At 35.1% G+C, this 13,360-nt stretch overlaps 1 protein-coding gene across 1 annotated transcript in view; it reads right to left on the bottom strand.

Moving 5' to 3' along the window:
- Nucleotides 1-4,593: 4,593 nt before the first annotated feature.
- LOC135674387 (structural maintenance of chromosomes protein 1-like) overlaps nt 4,594-13,360 on the bottom strand; it is a 35,764-nt gene continuing 26,997 nt past the window's right edge. Inside the window, exons 12-19 of the mRNA XM_065184189.1 lie at nt 11,700-11,789; nt 11,413-11,621; nt 8,166-8,335; nt 7,056-7,165; nt 6,475-6,854; nt 5,645-5,896; nt 4,987-5,214; nt 4,594-4,895 (exon numbers count right to left, since the gene is read on the bottom strand). Of these exons, the coding sequence (XP_065040261.1) occupies nt 4,847-4,895; nt 4,987-5,214; nt 5,645-5,896; nt 6,475-6,854; nt 7,056-7,165; nt 8,166-8,335; nt 11,413-11,621; nt 11,700-11,789 (1,488 nt within the window). The 3' untranslated portion in view covers nt 4,594-4,846. The remainder of the gene's footprint in view (nt 4,896-4,986; nt 5,215-5,644; nt 5,897-6,474; nt 6,855-7,055; nt 7,166-8,165; nt 8,336-11,412; nt 11,622-11,699; nt 11,790-13,360) is intronic.

The following is a 13,360-nucleotide window of genomic DNA, read 5'->3' as shown; positions in this document are numbered from 1 at the left end:
ACAGGTTCTTCCTTGTCTAGTATATGCTAAGACTAGTCTTAGACATGGAATTGAAAGACCACCACTAAGGGTAGGGTAATCAAGCAGGAGGAGCAAGATAATAAGCTTGCCGATATCCTAGCTAGCATCCTCCTTGGCCTTTCGTGGCATGCTTCACTTGTTTGGGCTAGACTGAGGTGGTCATCGTGGTATCTTGTCTTCTTGCTCTTGCCCAAGATGAGTTCAATTCTTTCTCTGTGTCGTACGGATGGATGCTTAGTAGACTGACTAATAAGATCCAAATGTAGATATTGGATGCGCTTTTAGTCAGCTTTCAAGCTCGTGGGGCCCTCAGAATAAACAATGGGAGATTGAACGTTGCTGCACCTGTGACTGCAAAGGCCGAGGTCGTCTACGAGTGTTGCGAAGATACCTCAAAGAGAGACGCGAATGTTCAAGTGCCTCACTTGACAGGCTCGACCTGGGGACGAGGAGCATCCCACGAACAGGAATAGGGGTGCTCGTGAGGAACAAACCACACTTCTCACCCTTTCCTCCTCTAACTAGACTGAAAAGGAACAACAACCAGCAGAATTTGAAGATGATGAAGAAGAATCAAGTAAGAAAGAATGAAAAATCTAAAGAAGAAGAAAAGAAAAATTAATAAAAAAAATGAATACGAAGAGTCACCGGTGAAAATTCAATCTTAAATCATAAATGGTTGCATATTGTCTATATCCTGCACCCAATACGAAAAGGAGATTTATATAATTATCATTAAAATCTTGTTGTAGAAGATTATGCATAAGAAGTTGGTTCCATGTTTATTTTTATGAATAACCACGAAAGATGCACTACATAATTATCATTGGAATCTTGTTGTAAACTATGCATCAGAAGTTGGTTCCGTGTCTTTTTTTTAGGGAAGAAGATGACCAAAGAATCCTTGAAAGAAGAGAAAGGAAGCCCTCTTACAGTAATTCAGATTTATTGTCACAATTTACAGAAGAAAAAATCCCCTGCAAAGACCACATAATAATATATTTATCAGTACTTGCAGGAATGTCCATCTTAAGCCCTAAATTAATATTCTCAAAGGAACTGACTAGTTCACAAGATTCAAGCAAAGGTATCTGATGGTGTACTTTCGAGTTCGAAAAAGCATTTACTGCAGTAAGATGTGACCAAGAGGAAAAGAAACGTATATATAGTTAATGACAGAAACGAAGACTAGATCATAGGACTACATTTAAGCAATTAATTAAAGAGCAAGTTGTACGATCGAGTAGATCATGATGTTTTAGTTGGACGAGCATGGTAAACAATTTTGTCTGCAACAAGTCATTACCGGCTTGTCATGAATGCCTAGCTGAGCCCACGCTATCACTTGGAGCAACTCTTCGGGAGTCCCATATCCCCCTGCTGTAACAACTCAATCAGCTCCATGCTGAAACCAAGAACAACACCTTATATATATTGCCCGAAAACCTCATGTTTCTTCTATATTCTTGGGTATTTTCTCTTTAGGACTGTTCTAGATTCTCGAGCTACCTCACGTGATTTGTCATCATTAAGTTCATCAAACGAGCTAGCCCTGAAACACAAGTCACCTAAGGTAGACCATTTATTGGCAGTCCAGCTCTACCGAGCACCCAAGTCAATTTATGAGAACCCAAATGCTTTATGAAGAACAAAACAACTTTATAAAAGCTATCAGCAGGCACATATTTTATATTATAAAAATTATAATAATATATTATCACGATTCTATTAGATCACGATCTCAACTTGATCTCTTACATTATAAAATGATTTAGATGAATAATTTTTTATTTATTATTGATTAAAAAATTATATAGTTATCATATTTTTGTAATCTTTCATTATTTATATAAATTCATACCCATTATCAATAAAAATTCAAGTTTGTCATTTCTTTTAGTTGTCATCTTTTTGTTCTCGTTTCTTTTAGTTGTCATATAAATTCATACCCATTATCAATAAATTCATACCCATTATCAATATAATGCTTCGAGCCTTTTGTTGTCAATTGTTCGATATAGTTAGTAATGCCTCTTCAACTAGCCACTGTTCGATATATCATTTTTAACTTATTTGTCTTTGAAAGTATTATTGTCTCCATTAATGTTGAAACATTTTCTTAAAATCAGGCTCATAAACTACCTCTTAGTATACCTAATTTAATTCTCTTTTAATTGATTATAATCTTATGGGTTATGTAGATAATATCATCATTTACCCTCCATAAATAATTAGAGAGAATATTATTGAAGTTGTGAATCCTAAATATACTTTTTTGGATTTGTCAATATCATCTTCTTACGAGTGTTATCATTATCTTTCTTTTCTTAAATCATTTCCTATATTATCTTTATATAATCTTCTTACGAAGTGTGGTCTAAGCGTACAATAATGTATGCTAATTAATCCTTTGGTCATCTCATGCAATTTTAAAAAACTTTCTTTAAGATTTCTAAGGGCATACAATCTATTTTTGATTACATGCAAGCCTTATTACAAATGGTCTTGTTTCGCATTACAAAGAGATCTCAATTGCAATTCATGCTAATGATAGTTTTGTATATTTTGAAGAACTTTATGATAAGCTTTCTGATTATAAAGCTTATCTTAACCGAGAGTCGCTTACGATGCTGCTTTTATCACCACTAACTTTGCTAACAAAGTTAATTCTAATAATAAGATAAAATCCACAATTAGAAAGATAATTGTCTAACCAATCATTTTGGAAGCAACATGCAAAAACACTATAGTAAAAGTATCAATAAATCTGGGTAATAATTCAACAACAAAGTCACTTGTCAAATATATGACATGGAAGACTATGTTGTCACTTGCAAGCTACTATTCTATATATGTTTCAGCCTTCGTACTCACTTATTCTACATATCCTACTACACCACCTACTCGATTTTAATTATCATTGCCATATGTTTACTTTATTATTCAATCATTTCAACCTTCACCAAATTGGCTTATTGATTCTGGGACTTCTCGTAATGACATATTTGACTTGAATAATTTGTCTATTCATTTGTATTATGATAGTTCAAATGATATCATGATAGGTGATGATAAAAGTCTCAAATAACTTATACTGGTTATATAAATATTTGCTCATCAAAATCCATTTTACTTTCTGATGTCCTTTGTATTTCTAATATGAAAAAAGATTCTAATATCTATCTCTAAATAATTATGTTCTAAGAATGTTCATATTGAATTCTTAGTCTCTTTATTTGTTATAAAAGATCTCAATACGAGGGATGAATCAAGCCATGAGATATTTGACTCTCTCAAAATTTCCTTATCGCTTGAAAAATTACTTGAAGCATTTCATAATTTATGTGATAAATTTTAAAAAAATAATAAAAAATATAATTCATTAAAAAGAAATCATTCATTACTTACTAATGAATTTGATACATTAAAAATTTTATATGATAAATATATATCAACATCGTGTACTCCTTACACTAAATGTAAAAATTTAAAATATTTAATCTTGAGCTTAAAAAGAAGTTATTTAAAAAATCACTTGTTTTGGAAAATATAACAAAAACCTAATTGCCATGAATGAATGAGAAACTAGAACATTCCCTAAAAGAATCAATTGATAGTAATGATATAATAGAATCTCTTAAAAATAAAAAAAAATCCTACAATAAATATTAAAATTTTTAAAATTAAAAATAAATTACTTGACATGAATAGCTCGTACTACATACTTCTTTTAAAGTGAAAGGTAACAATCGTAGAAAGTTTGATTACTATGTTTATACATTCTCTCTCAAAAAAATATAGTCATTCTAAATTAATTTAGATTCCTTAAGAAATCATAAGTGACTTAATATCTTCCGGCGTCTCTCTTTACTTCACCAGTTTACAAGATGGTGTGCATTTGTGTGCATGAGCAACGTCCAACTTGAGTAGCGAGGTGACATCCAATCACAAGTTTCACTACGCACAGAGGCTAACAGATATTGTGTACGTCGATCCATGTTCAACATGAGTAGCTTGGTGCCATCCAATTATAAGCATTACCTACGCAAAGAGGACCCCCATCTTTGGCTGAGGAAATTACATTCCGCAAGTTGTACATTGCTAAGAATATTGTTTCGAAGACTATCACAAGCATTATCATGATGATACAATTGCAAGCAAGAACGGCATACTCATTGATTGACTAAAACACCAACTTATTGGAGTACCAATTTTACTGAAATATAATGACACCGAATATAATACAAATAAGCTGACATTTTATCCAACGCTTATTAGTCCAAAAGATCGAGACATTGATCTGCACGGTAGCAGATCAAACTTATTGAGCACAATACCAGCGGTCACCACAAACGTCTGAATCCTCGGTACAACTTTCATCGTACATCTTTTGTTCCCCATTTTTAGTTGCATAAAATGGGAGCAGCGGTATCTTTTCTGCAGACTCTTGGAAACAACTAAAATGGGAGCACGGTAGCAGATCAAACATCCCACAAATTGTTCCTACATGGACTGCAAATTTGAAGCAAATAGATAATTCTGTAGTTGCCACAATCTATAAGAGCTATGCAATGTTCAAGGGCCTGATGTCCCACTATGAACCAACAGTTAAATGTCAGTCATCATTCTGATACAGTTATTTCACAACCACTACAACTATTTTTCCTACAGTGGATATTTAAACACATTTCAAGAAAAGAGCAAATTTTCCAAGTGTCGTAATCTACACGATAAAATACTTTACAGCAGCTGATCGCTTGTCCTGGATCAGTCAAGACACTTGATTTAGTTGTTTACGAGCTCAACATAATCTCATGACATGGCTTCATGACTCCCTATACTTGGTTAAATCAAACGTCAATGTTCTTGAACAGCTGCAATCATACAGTACTAAGATTATGAGTCAGATGTAAAATACTAAAATCATTCTCGTAAGGGATATCCTGCAAGAAAGACTAGCATCACCTTCTTTCGGAGTCTCTATACACTCCGACTAATGCCTCAGCTTTGTCATAGAAGCTGTCCTTGAGTGATATCACGATACTCTGGAAACCACATCCTCCATCACCATCTTGGCTGCCTCGAGCACCATCGCATGATTTTGACCTAATGAACCCAGCAACCTTGGCAACATTCAAGTTATCTAACGCTGCGTCAACTTCATCCAGAATGAAGAATGGAGATGGCTTGTAACTGAAGCAGTAACAAAAGAACAAATGTTCAGATGGAAAAGATCTGCTTCACTATGGCTTGAATAGCATGCCTTATTTAAGGTAAACTACAGGTAAAAACATCTTCAAATATCTGGGTCCTCAGGCCAAATAAAGATAGGTCCATGCAGATTGCCATAATCAGATAAAGACTCCCAAAGAAAGCCACATAGTGACTATAATTCAAATGGCATTTCAAATTATAATTAAACAGCATGGAAAATTTTCACATGTGGAATCACATTTTCAGATGGCTTAAGCACGAGTATTGGAGAAGTTCACGAAGAAAGTGGTTATTTAGCAAAAATCAGAACATATTCCACTGAAAGGAGAAACTAGAATCAGGTGGTGGCCAAAATAGGGCATAAAATTACTATACAACAAACCAAAGAGAAGTTCCCCACAGAAAGTACCTGTGAATTGCAAATAGCAAGGCAAGTGCTGCCACAGTTTTCTCCCCACCTGATAACTGCTCCATATCCCTGAACCGTTTGGTAGGAGGCATGGCTGTGTATTTGATTCCATGCAAAAAAGGCTCGTCCTCATTTTCAAGATTCAGATATGCTGTCCCCCCAAGTGGATGTGTTTGACTCTTTGTTAATTGCTTGTAAATTTTGTCTATACCCTTAGAAATATGATCAAAGGCTTCCATGAAAAGCTCATACCTGAAAATTTTCACAACAGATTTAAAGCACAGCACGTTAATAAAATATGGTTAACAAGTCTGGAAGCAAACTTGTAATATGTACAATAATAGTATCCAAAGAAGCACAAGATATTGTAACGAAAATGATGACTGGGAAAAATGCTCTAACATTCAGGCAGTATGAAATTTATGTTTCTAGAATACACACATGGTTTAAATTACCCCCCTGAATGCTTTAAGCACCAACTACAAATTTTTCAAAAAAGAAAAAAGAGAATTTTGACAACATAACACAAAAGAAAAAGATCCAAAAACTAATACTTCCAGATGGTTGTGGAGACTAGTACTAAGTTGACCATGTTTTGGCAATTAATATACAGTAGTTCTCTCTTCAACAAATTTCTATTAGTTCTTTATGCACTGGCTTTGTTTCAAACATTCAAGTTTATCTTTTCCTTGTTGTTCAATTACATTCGAGACAAACTTTTTAGCAACTTAACAATATTTTCAGAAGATCACTGAATAAACAACAAAAATAGGATACTTTGAACAATCCAAAATATAAAAGGATGGCATACAATTCCTGTATAACAGTACCTTTTCTGTTTGACAGAATTATATCTGTCAGTTATTTCTTTCTCTTCTTTTCTAGCTGCTTCAAATTTTTCAACAACTTCCTTTTCCTTCCCCTGCAAGGCTTCATATTGATCAAGTGCTTTTAAGTTAGGAGCTGTTCTTTCTATTTCAACCATAAGATTATCCATCTTTTGTTTGAAATCTAGCCCAAGTTTTTCTCTCTCAGAAGGTCTCATCTCCTGCAAATACATTCTGCTCAGTTGAGTGTAGTCAAAGACTAGCAATACACTAGAAGTTCCAGTTTGCATTGGATCATCAACTGTTGGAAGCTTCAATTGCTCAAGCTCACACTTATCAAGCACCTCCTGCTTATTTGATCTAAGCTGTTCAAGCTGTGCCTCCTGTTGTAAAAGATCAGATTCTTGATATGAATGGAAAATTGAACTTAAGCACAATTTTACTTTTCAATCATCAATGTATTGCAGCGAAATGAAAATCTGATTTCTTCATAACAAATTGAAATCATTATTGAGCAAAATCCCTACAGCAAAACCACCAAAAACCATGAAGGAAAAAAAAATGTCACATCCATTAACACTGACCTTAGAATTAATGACTCGCTGCAGCTTCCCAATTGTCCCTTTGAAACTATCACTCTTCTTCTTTAGTTCGTCGATGACCTTCTCACACTCATCTGACTTAGCCTTCCAATCTAGATAGCAGATAAGTCACTAAATGTTAGGGCATAAAACCAAGTTTAAATAGCAAATTGACAATAATTAAATAATCAAGCCTACGTCCATGTTACATTGTCAAGCATAGAAGTATTTAAAGTAGAAACAGTCAGCTTTTCAAGTGAACACTTCAGAATTTGCACTTGATCCAAAAACCATAATAATAGATCAAATGTTAATGATGAGCTTGTAATTGCAATATTCTCCATCTTAGAATTTCAATTATAACCGTCTGTTTGGAATATGGAACAGCATGCATCTGATCTAGTTTCTGTAGCTTCTGTAAGTTGCACTCATATACGTAAATATCGTTCAACATCCACCAAAATTTTCAATAATTTAAAAAGCAGATCTTCTTATCATCAATGTTTCCAGTTGCACAGCACAAGGGCATGCTTGACTTGCCAGCATGATGCTTGCTCACCAGTATGCTTGGTTTAGACTCCAGCTCTCTCTCTCTAAATACTGAGCATAACAAGAAGATTGCTAGCTGCACCCAACATCCTTAACTCTCTCCACCCCAGGTCTAGAAGAGAATCAGACTATTAAGCCCTAACCACGCATCACAAGAGGTCCTCTCCAGAATCTCAAACATGATGCCCAGGTTAAAATGAAGTAAATTTACTGTTGCACCAACAATGGAACTATGAAACAAGCTTCCTAAACAATATCTAGAAATATGGAACCTGGATTATGCTGCCCATTTACTAAAATTAACTTAAAAGATGAACACTTATCACCTGAGTCATGTTTCATTCTGAATTCACTTAACTTAAATGATAAAATCAATAATACAATCAATGAGCTCATAAATAAGAAAAAGTTGACAAGTAAATTCATAAACCAGCAGCACAATATATTTTGGGGGAAACACAAATTACTCTTTAACTACTAGGTGGATACACTAAAGCAGCAACTAAAGAGCTTGACAAGTTTGGAAATCCATGTGGATAGAAACAAAGCATATAATATGAGTACCATCAGCTTTTTGTTCTATTTTTTTCATCTGGTCTAAAATTTCTGCTGCTGTGTGCTCCACATCATACTCTTTCTGTTTAACATTTTTCAACTCTTCCCTCAAAGAATCAATAGACGATTCCAGCTTTGAAATTGGTGTATTCATGTCCCGCTTTTGTTCATACTCTAGCCTACAATAGAATTAAAGCAATTTATGCATCAACGCTTGCTGCATATATTCATAAACTGGAAAACATCTTGACATTTAATCTAAATGGATAACCAGCCTTTAGTTAAAATTCATCAATTATTTAGAAAACTCAAGACAGTACCTTGTGATAAATGCACAAACCATTATCCACAGGATTGGTTGATACAGTTGGTTTGTTGATACAGTAACATGAAAATTTAATTAAAAAACATGCAGATCTGAAACAACTAATAGGAATTTATTAGTTTTTTCCAGTATGAAGTAGTCGCTGACAATTCATTAGCTATAAAATTATAGCCTGAAAAGCAATTTACATGTTCCAGTTGTTGGTGTGTAAAGATAACTTGCAAGAAACTCCAACTGAGAACTCCTGACCAGCTAGTTCCCACTTTAGGTTTGCAGTAATAAATTGCAAGGTAAGGTATCCCAAGACTGCACACGATTCAACTGGTTCACAAAAATTATTCATGTCAAGACAACACATAGCACTTGTCAAACTGAATACTCCAAAACCTTTTGTGCTCATTACCTTTTACTTTAATGAATAAAAAAATAGTGTTCACAATATCAAGTCAAATGTTTTCTTCCAGCTGTCTAAATGTTTGAAGCAAGCATCTGCTTCACAATTGGATGATTGCATACTTATTATCAACAACCACATTTCTTTTATTCTCCATTATTATTCCCACACCATAAAGAGAAATAGCTTTATTTACCAGACTTTAAAATTGACGATCCTATGATATAGCCCTTGGTTCAATTGATTGATCCACTATTTATTGAAGATGACAACTAGTCAATAAGATTCTTCTAATGAAGAACTTCATAAAACAATTTTCCAGCTTCCATCTTCGTTGGCTCATCTCTATTTATCAATCCATGTGAAATTATAGAAGGAAACATATTTAAGATATTTACTTGTCTTGTCCTATTGGAAAGTCTGATTCTGTTCTCTCCTCACTCCTCAACTAGTGGTGATTGTTATGGTGGCGGCAAAGACAATGGTGGTCGTCGTAGTAATGGTGAATGGAGACAGCAGCAACGGTGACAACCAGTGATTTAAAAAGCGCTAGGCGCCAAAAGGCGCTAAGGTCCAAAAACGCCCGAGGCGCTAGGCACTCACCCGAGCAAAGCGAGACGCTAAAATATAAAAATATACAATATAATTAATAAATATAATTATTTAAAACTTTAAATAAAAATATGCTATTAAATTAAGAAAATCTAAGATACAAAATCATAATGTCACATTAACAAAAAGTTTCAAAATTCAAATACTATTATTAGTATATTGTTAACAGTATACAGAAGGAGAAGAAGGAAGAGAAGTGTAAGGGGATGCTGATTGAGAAAAGAGGAAGCGGCAGGAGACAGTGATAGCGGGAGTGTAAGGAGGCAACGATAGCGGCAGCGGGAGCGGCGAGCAGTGGTAGCAGGAGCGAGAGCGGCGACAGCGGTAACGAGCAGCGAGAGCGATAGCAGCAACGAGCAGGGTTAGGGTTGGGCAGCGACAGCTGATATCGATTTTAGTTGGTTCGATTGAACCAACTAAAACACCGGAGACCGAACCAGACCTAAAATCCTGGTTCGATCGCCTGGTTTAACCCAGGCGCTCGCCCGAAGCGCCCAGCGCCTGGGCTCGGACGAGCGCCCAAGCAGTGCCTCTTTGAAGCGCGCTGCCTGGAAGTGAAGCGAGGCGCTCGAGCCTTGCCTCGCCTCGCCTCGCCCGAGCGCCTTTTTAAATCACTGGTGACAACATAATGTAAGTGAGAAAGGTTGTGGCACCATGGTAGTAATAATGGAGATGGTGAAAGGGTGGTGATGGTGGTGGTGGCATTGACAGAGGCAATGGTGGTGACAATAGTAACATTAGAAGTGGGGACAATGGCAACAGTGGAGGCAAGGCAATGTGGTGCTATAGCAGAGGTGATAATTGCATTTATGGTGGAGTTTTGTGGTAGCGAATGGTAATGATGGCGGAATGACAGTCGTGGTAGCAACTAGCAAGGACAGTAATTTCTATCAAGGTTCTTAATTTCGATGTACTGGCGGTACGTACCGATCCGAGAGGATACTGGTACACGGACTGTCCTCTACCAGGCAGTACTAGTGTTTTGATCGGTACCGAGGCATACTGACCAATATCACCCTGGATTTCGACCGTTACCGAGGCATACCGATCAGTACGCCCTAACGTGATAGGTGAAGGTATTTTTAAGGTTTTAGAGTGTACCATCGGTACGCCCTAGCGTACCGATAGTATATACCGATACGTACCGTACCGAGCTCTGCTCGGTACGCCGATACAGATCGGTATTCAAAACCATGGTTTCTATGGTGGTGGAAGTATCATGCTAGAGATGGTAGTGTTGCAAGAATAGTGATGGTGGTTGTGGCAATGGTAGCAAAAGTTAGAAACAATGAATTAACAGTTAGAAATATGCATCTTGACTAAATCTAGATCCCATCTACTAAAGCCGGTAAGAAATTGGCTTGATTGATTCGACCCAAGCACGGATCGTGTCCAATCCACTCCATAACATAATTCACAAATTCTCAGAATTTCAGCAAACAATGTGACATGAAAATTAGACACAAGTCAACCTAATGAAAGAGGAATATAAACAATACAAAGTTGGGTTCACTCCATTACAAAACAACATCATGATTTAGACCATTGCATTTTTTTTGTAAATCTCTAAAATGATCAAATGTAATGTATAACTAACAATAATGCAATACAGTTTCTTGTGAAGCTCTTAGGAAAAGCTGCTAAAGCTAGTCAAATATGAAAACAGCAAATAGGACACAAAAAGCTACTGGTTGTACCTTTCTAGAAAGCAAGAAATTGCACCAATATACTAATACCAAGTCGGTGAAATTCATAAACAAGATCAACTTCCATAATTAAATGATGCAGCAACAAACTTGTGAAATGAAAATTTCATGATAGGTAGATTATGGCCAGTTTTTTAAAAAAGAAGATTGATACAAGAATAATACTTCAAGTTCAAATGAAAGATAGGTCAAAGAAAAGATAAAGAGTTGAATGCTCACTGGTACTTCAACTTTGACATATGATTGCTTAAACTCAGCTTTCTCTCATACATTTCTTGAGCAGCTTTAAGCTGACTTTCTTCATACTCACGAATGTTCTTCACTCCAACAGATTCACTGAAATCCTTGTAAATTCGATCAACAATCCCATTGATCCTTTTTTCAAGCTTTTGAATGTCTTCAGTTCTTTTAGCAATAACACTTTTCAACTGCATAAAAAGGATAGCTAGCCATCAAACACAATGTGCCTAATTTGCAATCAAGAAAATAATGTGATTAAAAATCACCTTCTGAAGCTCAGGTTTAAGGTGACCAATCTCCTCTCGAATATTTAGCTTTTCTTCATTTAATTTTGAAAGCTTTTCCTGAATATTTTTCTGCATGCAATTTTTTTCATGTAAACTATAGGCATGTTGTACTTTATGATAACAGCAAAGATTCAATTATAGTTGAATATGGATGATCAATCAAAGTAAAAACAAAGAACTTTAATTTCTATGCAAAGAAAAAGCATCACATAAGTGTTCTGAATTCATCTTTTGAGAATATTCTACAACCGTCAATCTAATGTCAGCACTTTTAAGTTTTAAGTTAGTGCTGAGTTCCTAACCAAGGCAAAAACTAAGTCAATAAATAGACTTGTCCATGAAACTAGTACTGACCCTAACTTTTTCCTAAATTTGTAAGAATCTAAAAGTTGGTAAGGTTAGCAATTTTACTTTGAGTAATTTTCATAGCAAGGGACAAATAAGCCAATGAGTCAATGAAGAAGTATGCCAAATATCTAAACAAAATTGTGAAGCCTAAAATTTATATAACAATCAGAAGGTACAAATGTCTGGCCATTGATTCAGTCGATAACTGGATATATTAGCCAAAACATTTTAATGATCGGAAAATTCTAGCAAAGAGAAAAGGATGACAAAGATTATTTTCTTCAAAAACTTTTGATCTGTTTTAGCTTCAGAAAATGTAGAAAGTACAACATGCTTAAATAAACATAACTCCGGATATCTAGATACACTGACTGAAAAAGAACAACATATAACAGACATACAAGCACTTGCAGGCTTAATATTACAGGCAAATATGCCAGGAGTCTGGTAACCGAACAGTCTAAAAAGATACAACTCAAAAACGAATAAAAGCTGACATGACTACTGTTGCTACCTTCCATAACAACTAGCAGGGTGAGGAATCAGTTACACCCTGTCAAATCTAATGGGCTCATGACATACCACTGTTTCCAAAGTCTTAAATTCTCAAATCAAACATTAAAAATTCAATTATCCAAAAGATGTATTAAGATTAAAAGTGTCAACAAAATATAGCAAACATTTCTTATTGAATCTTTGGAACAAATGCTAAAAGAGAGGACAAGTTAGGAAGGTTAAAAAAAAAATCACAGTACAATAAATGATTTCATACACTGTACATTTCAGATACATTGAGTATAGATCTTAACCACTTCCATTATAGGGCTAAGTGGCCACCCAAAAATAACATGAGCACCCTCATGACACAAGTACTTTGAATCGTGAAGGGTAGGCTACAAAATCATCCAGAAGCTATCCAATACAATAGCACCTAGAAGTGGTACAAAATAGTCGAAGGGTTTTCGCATTGTCATGGACCGATACAAGTAAAGATGTGATGTTGGTTCAAGATAGATTAAGTTATTAACTTTGAATTAGGAACACTTTCTAAAAAGGAATAAGAATATATATATATAATGATTACAAGAAAAACTAACATAATAAATAATAGGACACAGAGCGAGTATGAAAAAAATCCAGAGCGACTGATAGTCTTAGATTTAAAATTTGATATACTGAAAAATTAAACATTGAAATGTGGGCAAGAATCCCAGATTGGGGATAGAAATTATAGCCAGGAAAGTTGCATTAAGCAAAGATATTTCAAATAATGTAAGTGCTCATGTCCCTAA

This window comes from Musa acuminata, chromosome BXJ1-5 (genome assembly GCF_036884655.1).
Source record: "Musa acuminata AAA Group cultivar baxijiao chromosome BXJ1-5, Cavendish_Baxijiao_AAA, whole genome shotgun sequence".
NCBI classification, from domain to species: Eukaryota; Viridiplantae; Streptophyta; class Magnoliopsida; order Zingiberales; family Musaceae; genus Musa; species Musa acuminata.
Note: the sequence above shows the minus strand (reverse complement) of the source record. Positions and strands in the feature narration are given on the sequence as shown.